Source organism: Numida meleagris, chromosome 4, assembly GCF_002078875.1.
Source record: "Numida meleagris isolate 19003 breed g44 Domestic line chromosome 4, NumMel1.0, whole genome shotgun sequence".
Taxonomy (NCBI): Eukaryota; Metazoa; Chordata; class Aves; order Galliformes; family Numididae; genus Numida; species Numida meleagris.
In genome coordinates this window covers 38,286,248-38,299,264 of record NC_034412.1, presented here as the reverse complement: position 1 = coordinate 38,299,264, position 13,017 = coordinate 38,286,248, and the positions used below count along the sequence as shown (strand labels likewise).

The window sequence follows — 13,017 nt, the reverse complement described above, 5'->3', positions numbered from 1 at the left end:
TTCCAGGTGTTTGAGGAATTGTGGAAGGGAGAAGGGAAGACTCCTCTTGAAATTGTTAAAGAAAAGCAGCTTGAACTGATACAGGATCAAGAAGAGCTTGAACAGATCTGCCAGGCGGTGATTGATGAACGAGAAAAAGAGGTGATTATGGTGGTGCTGGGAAGTGTGCGTACTGTGTTACTCTCTGGCACTAAAAAGGGGGGTTTAAATGGCCTTTTTTCTCTTTTAATTGGTATTTGAGCTCTAGAGCCAGTTAGGAGCATTAAAGCTGACGCGCAGCTATCATCAGGTCTCTTCTTCTCCTTTCTTATTTTACTAAGTGTTTTTTTGGAAATTGAAGCTTACATAAAATGATCTGCTGAAGAAATTACCAGTCTGGCTAATGTGCTAAGTCATTCTAAGAGATCATAAAAACGAAATACAAGAAAGCAAAGCTGTAGGGCTTTCTTCACCTGTGCAATGTACTGCCTTTAACTTGACCTGGCCACTGGGCCACCTAACTCTCATTTCTATGTCGTCTCCTGTGATACTAGTGTAATACTGCTACATGGTTCTGAAGACTGAGGCTATCTGCCAGCAAGGCATATAATAGTAATGGAGTTAGAGACTTATATGAGAGGTGGCAAGGCCAAAATTCTACTCATCTCTTTAGCCTGTCCCCCTCCTTTTTCAGCGTCACAGCCAAGTTTTCGCTCACTTTCCTGCCTGGCCATGTCTGTAGGGTGAGGGGAACCGGACCCGTGTGGCAGTGGCACTAGAGGCTTTGGGCCTGGCAGCGCTGCTCTCTGCTCTGCTGAGCCGCTCCTGCAGGTGCAAGGACAGGGTTTCAGCTCTTCCCTATCCCCTCAGAAGGATGCAGCAGTCTGCGTGGCTCATCCATCTAACGAGCTCTGAGCCAGGAAAAGGGGAAGAAGCTTGTTGATTGTGAAGGGGAGGAGTGGGAAGAAATCTTGACAGAGCCTAACATCTGTTTTATATAAAAAATCAGAATGAAAACAAGTGCTTGTATGTTCTCTGGAGTGAAAATGTAAAAGCAGAAGTGAATAGCTTACTTCTAATACAAGCATTGTCTAGATACATTTGCCATTTGGAAAAAAACACTGACATCTTTTGAGAACAATACCACCCACCCCAGTTCTCACTGGGGGATGCTAACAGCTCTGCAAGAGCTTTTGATAAAGAAAATGAGCTTGCAGTAGGTCGGCGTGACCTCCATCAGACTGACTCATTTGCAGAGCCTGATAAAAGTGCTTCTGTATTTTCAGACTAGTATGGAAGCACAGGCGTAGATATAGAAAGAACATCAGAACTGATTGGGAAGTGCAGAAGCTGAAGGTCCGCAACTACGCTCCCATTTCAATAATAATGCCTTGTCTGAGAATGTAATTCCTCTCTGCTTTTCACTGTTTTAGTCAAGCCAAATGCAGTAGAGTGGCCTTGCTTTCCTCCTTTTTTCCAGGTGATCCTTCACTAAGGCAAAAGCTGCCTGGAAGGGCTGTAATTCACTGCTTCAAATTGCTGTGAGAACTTGCATTACAAAATAGAGGTAGCCAAGTACTTACCAGGAAAAAAATAGGCCTTGCTTTCTGCTAGGAACTTTCTTTAAAATGAACAAAGTTTCAAACTAACACCAAGCAGTTAATGAAAATGCAGTATCTTGGCTGCACCATACTCTGCCCCATGTAAGGGATTTCTGTCATACAAGGAGTAACCAGTCCTTTCCATATTGTGACTTTACAGAAATTTTCAACTGCCAATAATTGAGATACCCTAACGAGCAGCAATATTTGCATTTGTGCTCGAAATTGTCACAGTTGGTGGTTCATATGTTAGCAATCCTTCCCTTAGTATCTGTAAATATGACATCCTGTTTAATTGAAGCTATCATGTTTTGCCCAGTAATTCTGAAAATGCCAAGAATGCCTTTCCTGCTGCACAAACTGTATAAGGACCTTGTGTTTCAGCAGTAGTGTCTCCCCAAGAAATGCCTGAAAGTGGATTTTTCAATGCTTTTTTTCCCCAGTTTCTTTACTTAGCCTTTATATGTGGATATTCTGTAGGTAATTGTGCGTCGAACAGTAGTTCTCTGATAGGATGCCATATTTCTGATGAGTGGATGAACTGCTTTGCTGCAAAAGATCTTTCGCTTAAAGGAAATAACCTCTGTTACCAAAACACCTAACTCCGCTCTTGAAGGACTTCACAAATATTTTCAATGAAAATAATTTATTTAAACTGAACAGTATGTTGAGGAAGAAGCTCCTATTAGCAGAAAGAAGTCCATCTTGTTTTTCTGCTCTCTCCCAGGAAGTCACTGTCTGAGCTGCAGATCCTGTTCAAATCCAGAAGTGTTCACTGACTTTTTCAAGAGAAGCAGATCCTGGTTAGCTGTAGGTTCTCGCTGTTGTTGAGCAGGAGCTTATTGCAAAGCTTTTATAAAAACACCTTAGCCCCAAAATACAGTATTCAACTGCCGTGGCCTTAAAGGACAAAAATATTCATACCTTGGCCATGAATGAGTGAACATGTTGTTTCCCTGTAACAGTGGTGTCTATCTGTTCTTTTTAAAGGTTATGGCGATAAAAGAAGGAAATGAAAAAGTTATCAATAAGTTAATTGGACTGGTTCGGAGAGCTACACGAGGCCGAGCCAACCCTCTTTTGGTGAAGCAAATATTAGAGAAGAAGCTGTCAGGGTAGCCACAAGAGAAAATGGCCCAGCTGTCTACAGAAGACGTGCTTCGTTCTGTCTGGTTTGCTGCTAATGAACTTTGGTGCCTCCTTGTCTGTCAGGATTGTTTTTCCCAGATTGGTTATGCTTCAAGGAGCATCGTGTTCTTGCCTTTCCCAGCTGCATCAGCCGAAGGTGGATGAGCAAAGGACCACGTCAACAGAAGCTGGCAGTCATTTACATCTCCTTCACTTCAGTGCAGCGTTCAGAAGTGTCATTTCCATACAGCCAGAGAGAACAAGTTCCCAGGAAAATTTGTGAGTATACAGAGCTAAGTTGCATTGGTTAGTTTTGTAATAAAGCAAGTGTGAATTCAGCTCTTATAGCTTCCTCTTTGTCAGAAGGGAAATTCACAGATCTTAAATGTGGCACTCAGTGGTACGTACTAATAACTCATTGTAAATTAGAGTGAGTACACTTGTAGCTAAGATCAAAACACCCAGCAGTCATTAAGAATGGCCACGTGTACCTTTGTGCCTAGCAGAAGGGAGGGAAAAAAAAAAAGCTAGTCCTCATTCTTGATGTCCAAGGTAGTGGAAAGAACAAAGGCACTAGATGTAAGTGCCACCAGTAAACATTAAGAGGCTACATCTAAGAATTAGGCTCAGAATCCTTGTTTGCCTTCTCTTTCTATGTGTCCAAACATCTGCTCTGGCTGCTCCATGCTGTTTCAGTCCTGACCAATTCGTAACTTGTGTACCTGAGCCCAGGGCTTTTTGCTGTCACTTGGAGCTCTATCCACTCAGTGGAAGTAATTTAGTTAGCTTACCGAGAATAGAGCAGGATTCAGCCTGGGTCCAGGGTCTGCTCTACATGTTACTCCTAAGGAGTGTTTTACGCTGTTCTGTTTTTTTTAATATAACTTTTGTTTTGCAGCCCATAGCTTTAAGTGCTCTCTGAAATCAAAGCTCCTAGAGTTAAGTTCCCAGTCCCTCCTCACCAGCGTGTTTAAATCCTTCAGCTGATCAAACCATTAACAGGAGACCCAACTGGAGGCATCCATTCAAATTTACATCTAGTAGGGAAAGAAATCCCATTTACCAGCAGGAGTTCCTTAAATCCCTTTTGCAGGCTGCTAAATGGTACATTTTAAAGACCACATTTATCTCAGGTCTCAGTGTTGCTTCTTCAGAATTGTTCTTGAGGATGTGCCTGCCGGGCGCATGCTGCCAAAGGAGTGCAGCAGGTAGAGCACTGGGATTTTCGTCATCTTCTGCAAAAGTGACATTTGCAGCACTAGTTCAAGCTAGGTTAATGGCAGTTAATTCTTACAAGTGCTAACATGCGTCTCAAGGAGGATATTTCTGTACAAACTGGCTCACAGTTCAACTTGGAACTCTAATTCAGAAGACAGGCAAAAACGTGCTTTTCAAATACACATAATGGATAGATGTATATCTGTAATTCAATAAAAATAACTGTACAGTTAAAAACTTATACGCCTGTCAAAAAACAGTAACATGGTTGCAATCGAAAATCCTGACCCTTAAAACAGCACAAAGCCGGGGTTTTCTTGTAGCCTGACGTTCACGTAAAGGCCTTTGCTATAAGTTTTCATGGACTGAGCAAAAAGTACCATTTTCTCTTACCCAGTGGTGTAAAGATTTCAATCAATAGAAGGTTGACTGTATAGTCAATAGACTATGCAGCAAACTTTAAATTTTAGAACTGGAATTCTGTTCAACTGTTGCCACGGCAGGAAGAAACCAAAAGGCACAAGGGTTTCTGCATGAAATCTCAAATCCTAATTTAGAGGTACTCCTGGGTTTAGAAAGACACAATTGTTTCCAGAAGGTGGTCCTCCAAGGTTAATGCTTTCGGTTGCACAGCTTGATGCTGCTGTGCCAAGCTTATCCTCTAGAGTAGTGGCTGCCTCTTCAAAAATAAATAAATAGATGAAGGAAAATCACAATGTGGTATTTGGAGCAGTAATAATTAAGCTGTCTGTAAGAGAGGGAAGGATCTCCACTACTGTAGCATGGCTACCACGAGTAAATGTCTTTCTTCAATGGCTACTGCTTCTTAGCCACTCCCTACCTAAATAAATAATATTTGCCCTTTGCTAATATAGTACAAAATCTGTTAACAATCATGGGCCAAATTCTACAGCATTAGATTTACTATAATCAATCTGTTTTCAGATGGATAACATGTAAGATAAAGAGGGATAATTGTAATATTCTTCTCCTTCACGGGAAGGTAAAGATCAGCCATAGTCTATAAGTTCTGAACTATATTAAGAACCAGTCACTTGTTCAATTTTTAGCGAGTCCTTTACAGACACGCACAAAATGTAAATTTCTTTCTGATACGCAAAAAAGTGTTTTGAGTCAAAGGAGATCAAGACAATTAATCTTTTTAACATTTGTGGAGATACCAGCTAGCAGGTTGGAAGCGGTTTTGGCTGACAGCAATAGAACGTAGAGATGAGAAAGGGCAGCGTGGCTGGCTTGCTTGGTTCTGACTCTTGCAGCGTCAGCCCTGTCACACAGTCCTGACTGAATCAATACAACCAAGACATGAGCCTTCCCTGCTGGCCAAAGGCCTGGAACATCAGCCCAGATACCACAGCCACCACCATTCTGTGTCCTACATGGAGCTAAAGGTAAATCCTAAACAAACTGTTCACAATTAAACGCTGTACTGAGCGTAACAGCTTTGGCTTAGCTTTGCGTAGCAATAATCTGCAGAGCATGTTAAAAGACAGAAGCAGCTTCTTGGAATTTAGTATGTGCTATTGCAAAGACAAATACAAAAAAGCACCCACTCCAAAACCATAGGGCATGTGGGTCCATCAAAATCAGATAGAGCACCTGACCACAAAGTGCTCAGTGTCAGAACATTTTGCTGACCCAGAGGCTGCTTTAGCTTACTTGTATCAAAGCTAGGAACTTGAGAATTAAGATGGAAGCTTTGGCCCTTACTGGTAAGTCTTATTTAATTACAGCAGTTCTCCCTGAGCTTCTGATTGGAGATGCCATCTGTGCAACAGCATCAGGCAGGGTGAATTAAGGACAGTTTCTTGCGGATTTTCAGCAGTAGCCATCCACGAACAGAGGGCCAAGGAAAGCGTTCACAAATTAATAGCTGACACCAGACACTGCCTTGACAATCTCACCTCGTCGTTGATGGAAGTCCTTTGGGAGGTCACCCCTGAGGCAGAGAGATGATACTTTCTGTCCTGTACAGCTGAGGTATCCCATACCCAAGGTTGCAGGAGAGGATAAGAAAGTTGACAAAAACGATGCTGGCAATGCTGAAGTAGTGAAAAAAGAATTCCTAGCACTCAGCCTTGGCTGCAGAGTTTAATTTTAACAGTGTTAAAAATAGAAGCATATGATAGGAACCTTAACTACAAATTTACAGCTCGAGTATTCACGCTGCAATTTTGCTGCAGCCCCTTTCCACTCTGCTTGTGGCATGGTGTCAGAGTACTGCAGTATTCTTCTTTCTGCTCTGAGCACCCTCCTACTTAAAAATTTCACAATCACTGACCTCAGTGCAGCACCTTCTCAGCAGTTTATGACCTTGACAGTTAGAGTGGCTTTTTTTTCTTATATCTTAAACAAGCTTGGTTTTCCATCCACTCACTCAAACTGCTTGAGGGAGAAGACAGAGCCGCAGGCCAGGCTTTTCTGCCCTTGCTTCCTGCATCTTCCTTGCAGTGCTGTTTACAAATACTCCACAGTTCGTTATACTCTGCTTCACCTAATGCCAAAAAACCTAAAGCCACCTTGCAGCAGATGGGTGGTCATGACTGATCCTTCCGAGCATGCAGAAGCTTACTTGCATTGGGTTGATTGTTCAGCGAATGTCTACCCCTGCCCTGCAAGAAGCTGCAGATTTTCACATGATGTAGATACAAAGAGAGAAATCTATTACTAAGCAGTGTGAAAAAGGCAAACAAATCCAGACTCCTAAGTCATCAGGGCCTGTGATTTGCTGCACCCTTTTCTGCAATGGCAAATTTAAACTCCGTCCACAAGTGCCTCTGGGCTGAGCATGATCAGTAATCAGGGATCGCTGGGGCAAGAGCAGAAAACCGCCAGGAATGCTCCCTCTTTTTTGGCTGTGCCCCAGCACCCTGCCCACATCAGGCCCTACAGCCTGGATTTTAACCACAACAAAGCAAACCTTCAGTGGGAGCAGGAGTGCTCGGGTGCTGCCATGAGACAACATCGACTGGCCTTAGAGGAGCTCAGAAAACTCTTGTTACTGTTATGAGGCTTTAAGCCTGACAGCGGTCAGAGCTGCACTTGGATGCCGAGCAGCACCAAGGGAGATGGCAGTCCTGGGCTCAGGCTGCAGCCACAAGCGCTGAGACCCTGAGCCCTCTCTCTCCTTGGAGCACAGGCAGGCATTTTGCCCGAGCGATGGCCAAGCTGCTGCTGCAGCGCTGAGCTGTGCGCAGCTTCCTTGTCCTGGATTTAACTTGTTATTTTTTTGGTCTAAATCCAAGCTATTTTTAAAGGAGACCGCAATAAAGTACAGCTGCTATGGGATTGACTTCATCAGAAATGTGAGTTTGCAGGTATTTAGCCCACAATACATAATTGTATGCAGGCACTCTGCTGACGCGCCGGAGAAAGTTCCTTGGTTGAGAAATGCAGCCTTTGCACAAAAGTTCCATCAGGGCTTCTAGCCCAGAGCCTTCAGTCTTAATTTAATCCAGCTGCCACACAAAGCCATTATAATCAATGAACAAAATAAGATTTGCACAGTCAGCAACAACCACCACTTTAAGCACTACATGTTTAAGAATACAAGTAATGCTCCTATTCATAAATAAGAGGCTTCCAACTGAGCATGTAACAAATGAAGTACACTGACGCAGGGCCACAACATGTTCGGCAAAGCTGAGGCCCCTGAAAAATTAAGCACGTTTGCTCAGAGCTGGGCCTTCATGGATCACAAAGCTGCCAAACAGCGCTGCATTCTGCGGCTGCCTTCGCTCTGACAGCTAGCACCACTGTCCTATTATCCAAACACGTCCTTTTGCAAATCTGACACTAAGAAGGAGCAGTTTTTTCTGTCCTTCGCACAGTCCTGGTCCGGAACACTACAGGGCAGCACCATCCAACAGGACAGTTTCCCTAGGAGGCTGTCATATTCATTTTCTCAGATTTGCTCTGAGACTGTTAAATCAGGATAACACGAATGTAAATTTTCACTGTGATTCACAGAGATGCATGTGCCACCTGCTTATCTGTGGTATTTTACCCTTGATTTTCTCATTTGTGTAAGCAGCCCAAGGGTCAGGAACCCTCTGTTTCTGCTGATGGTGTTCAGAAGGTGCATGGAAGAAGACACTACAGTTACCTCAGTCAGCTCTGGACACAGCAAGCCAGCAGCATTACTGTGCTGGGCCGAAAGTATTGGAGTCAAAAGAAAAGAAGGAAGAAAATCTCAGTATTCCACCCACAACTTTCAGATGGAGTTTAAATGTTACAATCTTAATAGGCGCTGTCACAAAAACTGCAGGCATGACATAGTAATTTCAGTAAATACAGCACAGTAAATTGCTTATTAAATCAAGCTGCCCTCAAACCAGAGCTGTGGCTGCAAATTCAAATGATACAATGACATAATTTAACTGCACCAAATGACACAGCTCCCATCCTTTTCTTCCCAACCCAGAGCTTTTAGAGCCTCTTAGAGGAGCTAAAAACCTTCCTGAAGCATAAAACCTTGTGTGAGACGTAAGTACAGCACACAAAAGAGTAGCAAGCACTTCTGCACCATGCTAGATGGTCTGCTTCTCTTGGTAAATAGAACTTAACCTCTTGAACCTAAATCCTTGGACTCGAGGCTGTGCAACAAGTCTGTCTGCAAGTCTTTTTTCTCTGAAGGAGGAGTCCACGGAGCTCTCAGGCACTGTGCCTGGGCCAAAGAGCATTTGGAGTGGTGCTGGTGGCAGGGATGCCGCTCAGGCACCACCTGCCAGATCTGGTCCTGTTCCAAGCAAGGCCGCTGCCGACCCCCAGAGACCACCCCAGCTGCTGGGCGTTTTCTCTTGCTCTGGGAAATTCACCAACCTTAATAAAAGCACCAGGTCGAGTCTGAAAGGCGAACGCATAAAGCAGATACAGCAGCACAGCAGTGAACTTAGCCTTCTTGCAAAGTGACAAAGCTCAGTGAGAAAGGCAATGAGCCAGCCGTTGCAGAGGAACGTCTCAGGGTGTTCCCACGGGAAGTACACCCGGGCACCACTGGGAGAACCTTCTCATGTCCACAATGCAGGGAAGACCAGCAGCTTTCACGTCTACTCTTCCAAACGAAGTTCAGACCTTACCTGGACAAACACCTGTAACTACAGCACCAACAAACACCTTGGCCACCTGTGAAATCCTGTATTTTCCTTTAGGGCATATAGGGAGAAGACAAAATTTAAGATGGGCCATCAATGCAGCATATGAATCACAAGGATCCTTGATGCGTATGCTCAAGGATCAGTAGGTGCAAAGGATGATGCTGTTTGGAGGAATGCTGCCAAGTGCTTTACCCCAGTTATAACAGGAACCACGTTTGAAGAAGTTGCCTCATTGGAGAGAGATGGTATAATGCATTATCTAACTGGAAAGAAGGAGCCTATTAAACAAGCATTGGGCTGAAGAACTTACACAGAAAAAGGCAATTCATCTCCAAAGGATCAACATTTTCATGACAAATCACAGGTCCTGCATTTTGAAGACAGGCAGAGGCAATTCCTGCCAATATTTTTTCACTGGGTGCAGACATCGTGCTTCTATCACAGCTGAGACATAGCTGCGAGTCCAATTCTGCTCACGAACCAAGAAATACAGTGTTAAACATACAGTGGCCATTTCTGCAGCCCTAAGCTGGGGTCAGTTCACTTCCCCACCTCACAGATTCCCCTCTTACAGGGGGACATTGTGCACAAACACAGTCACAACCTTTCATTAAGTCTTCCACATCGTCCCAGATTTCAGAAGTTGACTTTATCCAATTGCAGCTCACAAGGAAAATCCATTCTTCAAATGTACAGGTGCTTCTTGGAGCAGCCCACATTTTAAGAACCCTAAATAGCTCTGAGATGAACACTGCCATGTCTTTGCACAGTTGTTGATAACACCAGGTAAGATGAACAATCTCGAAAGAAATCACTCCTACCCAGCAAACAAAGATATTTATTTCAGAATAAAAACAAGGGAGGGTTCACATAGTAAGCTTACTACCTTAAGCAATGGTCTGCAGAATTCTTTTTTTCTTTTTTTTCCTTTTTTTTTTTTTTAAATAAATAAAAGATTCCTTTAAAAAACAGACATGATTACTACTGCAATTCAGCAGTTGATTCTGAAGCGCTAGAAGTTAGCTGATCACACAGATTCGCTACTTTTGCTTTTGCCCACAAAGTTCCTAGCAGGAGAGGAGCACAGCACGCCCTGGCTCTAGACTCACAGCACCAGCACACCTTCCGCATACTATGCCACTGAACCCCTTCAGTAGGCCGATGAATACAGCACGCGGGACAGCACTGCATGTGGGTAAGAGTGAGAGTGGGGGAAGAACCCACCATTTTCTACGGACACAGTAAAGTATCTTAATTTACAAGTTAGCTGTCATCTGCAACAGTGCTGGAGGAAAAAAGAAAAAGAGAGGAAGAGCTCTCCTGAACATGCATAACCAAGATTTAAGGAAAGACCCACAGCTTTGGCTTCAGCTTCCAGGGAAGCTTGTGAGGTGAAATGGTCATGTGAAGGTCAGAGGTGACTTACAGGACAGCGATGCAATGGTTCTTAAAAAAATAAATAAAAAAACAACCAAACCAACAAGTTGTAAGTGCAAGCAAACTAGAGTCAGCTGGGAAGCAACATGACCCTTCCACCATGGTGGAAGTGATGACTACAGCAAACAAGTGGAGGCAGACCCAGAGAAGTTCTTGAGGTGATCTTGTTAGAGGTACACTTTGGGATTTTTTCACTGGAATAGCCTACAGCAGTCTGACAATGAATGCTTCTCACAGCTTGCACATGAAAGGTACCATTTTTCAGAGGCATCTAAAGACTTTAGGAGCTTAAATTGCACTACAAGGTCCACAAGAATTGACCTGTAATTAATTAGACTCTTCTGGGGGTGGTTTTGCTGTTTTTTTGTTTCTTATTAGTTTTGTTCTTAAACTAAGTGTTCTTTACATCATAAGCTTTTCCCTTGCGATCTCTGAGAAAGCATGTTTGAAAATTGGGATGTGATTCTGGTGTATTCCAGAATTATGGAATTACAGTAAGCAGAATTAATTCACACAAATGTTATTTTTGATTTCTGTTTCTTCAGATTTCCTGGAGTGGCTGTTAATTTTTTTTTCCTGCAAAAAGTGGATTTAAGGCTTTCTTGAATGAAACCCCTCTTTATGTAGCCAACTACAGCAGACTGGAAGCACAATTATGCTACTAAGATAAGATGAAATGCAGTAGTGATGCGCCAATTCATCATGCTTGGGTTCTTCTAATGAAGCCCATTACTCACAGATGAGAATTTTCTCAAGCAGTTAGTCACTAGCAGACAGCTCTCCCTGTTGCTGCTTCCTATTCTGCAGCTGGTGAATAGCCTGCTCCTCCCCTCACCATCCCCAAAGTGCAATATTAGGGAAAGTCAACACCTAAATGAAAAGTAAACAAACAGTATTCAACTTTCCCCATAACCCCCCAAAAAAGAACAATAAAACAGAACAGCTTTCAGGAGCATGCCAATCTTTTCCATTAAAATAAGAGGAAAAGAAGACTGACAAAAACAGCCTGCTGTCATTTTAATACTACTGAAAGAAACTGAATGCCGTTCCTTAGCTTATTAAAATAAGCATAAAAACAAACAACAAATTAATTACCACTTGCATAGACACATTTTGTTTTGTACTTTGTGCAAATCTTACTAAATAAGGCATGCTTGAGAGTTTAGGTAGCAGTGCAGTAGATATTAAAGAATGCTGAGAAACTGCAAGGAAAATTCCAGGCAGTCTGCAATCCACATCCACTTACACAGTTCATTTGACTTCAAAGACCAACAGCTGATAGCCGCAGATCTGTCTGCAACATAAGGCAATGTGGTATGTGTAGAGCCCAGCACCTGCTTTCAGCTAGTCATGGGTTTAACACACATAAGATCACTTGAATTCACAAACCTGAGCTACTGGCTAAGGAGGGCTTCTCAGAGGTGTGCTGGCAAGAACCCCGTCCTAGTGAAAAGGAAGGGGAGTAGGAAGGAGGACAAAGCCACGGAGAAGCACAGCCCTTCATAGAAAAGGGTTTTGTGCAGATTTTGCGTGTGTTTCTTTGCCCCAGACTTTCTCCCTGGGGCAGTGCTTTTCCAGGCATAATGTGTTCTAACGGGCTTTTGAGAAGAGTATTTCTGAAGTAGAAAAAGCTAAAACATTTGCCCTCTCTTAGTCCAACTTATTTAAGTGCCTACTGCGAAAATTCAACAGGAGTCAGTGGCAGTAAAGAGGGGCACCTGTGTAATGAGGAGGAGGTGAGCTTAGGGAGCTGCACTAACAGCAGGGTGAGAAGTCTCTCAAATAACGTACGTAGCACAGAAGAAAGTTGTAAGGCCTAATATAAAGGAATGTGGAATAGCATTCTGCCTCTTCCTTCCCTCTCAAATCAAGTATTTTCAGGAAATAGTGAAGTAGAACCTTCTTTCGTAAGCAGCTTTGCACTAAAAAAAAATCAGTTTAAACTCCAAAAGTTCTTTTTTTTTCTAAAAAAAAAAAAAAAAACAAGTTTAGAAAAACGCGCTAATAATAATCCTCAAAATCCCCCAGTACTTTGTAATATAAAATGGAGTGTTCCTGTGCAAGAGCTGCCAGCTCCTTCAGGAACTCTGGGAAAAGGGCAGCTGCGAGCACAGCATTCCTCACGTGCGCAGGAAGGCTGGGATGAGCCAGGCTCCTCTTTCCCTTGTGTCCCAGGAAAGGCTGGAGCACGGCTGGGGGGGCTTCTGAGAGGTTCCTTCCTTTCCCCACGCTGCTGCCATGTGGGATGTTACCTAAGGCCAGGAAGGAAAAGAAGAAGAGAAACCAATACTCAGTATATTAAACATACATAGTACTTGTCCAACAACTAGATGCAGTTTAGAGGGATTGTGTTCAGAGCTGTAGTTTGCAGTACTCACACCGCGCTGGCAGATACTCTGCTAATCCGACATTTTGAAGTCCTACATGGCCTGCTTATGTTGCATTTTTTATTAGCCATCTTTCCCCGGGTTATGTATTATTCAGTTGCAGTTCTGATGAGAAAAATACGTGGGCAGGAGAGGAGTCAAGGGAAAGAATAA

The 13,017-nt window shown here is 43.2% G+C and overlaps 2 protein-coding genes across 7 annotated transcripts in view; one reads left to right on the top strand and one right to left on the bottom strand.

Annotated features, from left to right (window-relative positions):
- GATB (glutamyl-tRNA amidotransferase subunit B) overlaps nt 1–13,017 on the top strand; it is a 64,990-nt gene that overhangs the window by 39,593 nt on the left and 12,380 nt on the right. For 2 of the 3 annotated variants that reach the window (XM_021393578.1, XM_021393580.1), the window contains exons 12-13: nt 7–141; nt 2,571–3,046. In XM_021393578.1, coding sequence (XP_021249253.1) covers nt 7–141; nt 2,571–2,699 — 264 coding nt within the window. In that variant the 3' untranslated portion in view covers nt 2,700–3,046. Of the gene's footprint in view, nt 1–6; nt 142–2,570; nt 3,047–13,017 lie in introns of those variants that run through there. The other variant, XR_002437735.1, reaches the window with a different exon arrangement.
- FAM160A1 (family with sequence similarity 160 member A1) overlaps nt 12,463–13,017 on the bottom strand; it is a 78,833-nt gene continuing 78,278 nt past the window's right edge. For 2 of the 4 annotated variants that reach the window (XM_021393575.1, XM_021393574.1), the window contains one exon: nt 12,463–12,729. In XM_021393575.1, the coding sequence (XP_021249250.1) occupies nt 12,479–12,729 (251 nt within the window). In that variant the 3' untranslated portion in view covers nt 12,463–12,478. Of the gene's footprint in view, nt 12,970–13,017 lie in introns of all 4 variants that reach the window. The other 2 variants (XR_002437734.1, XM_021393576.1) reach the window with 2 other exon arrangements.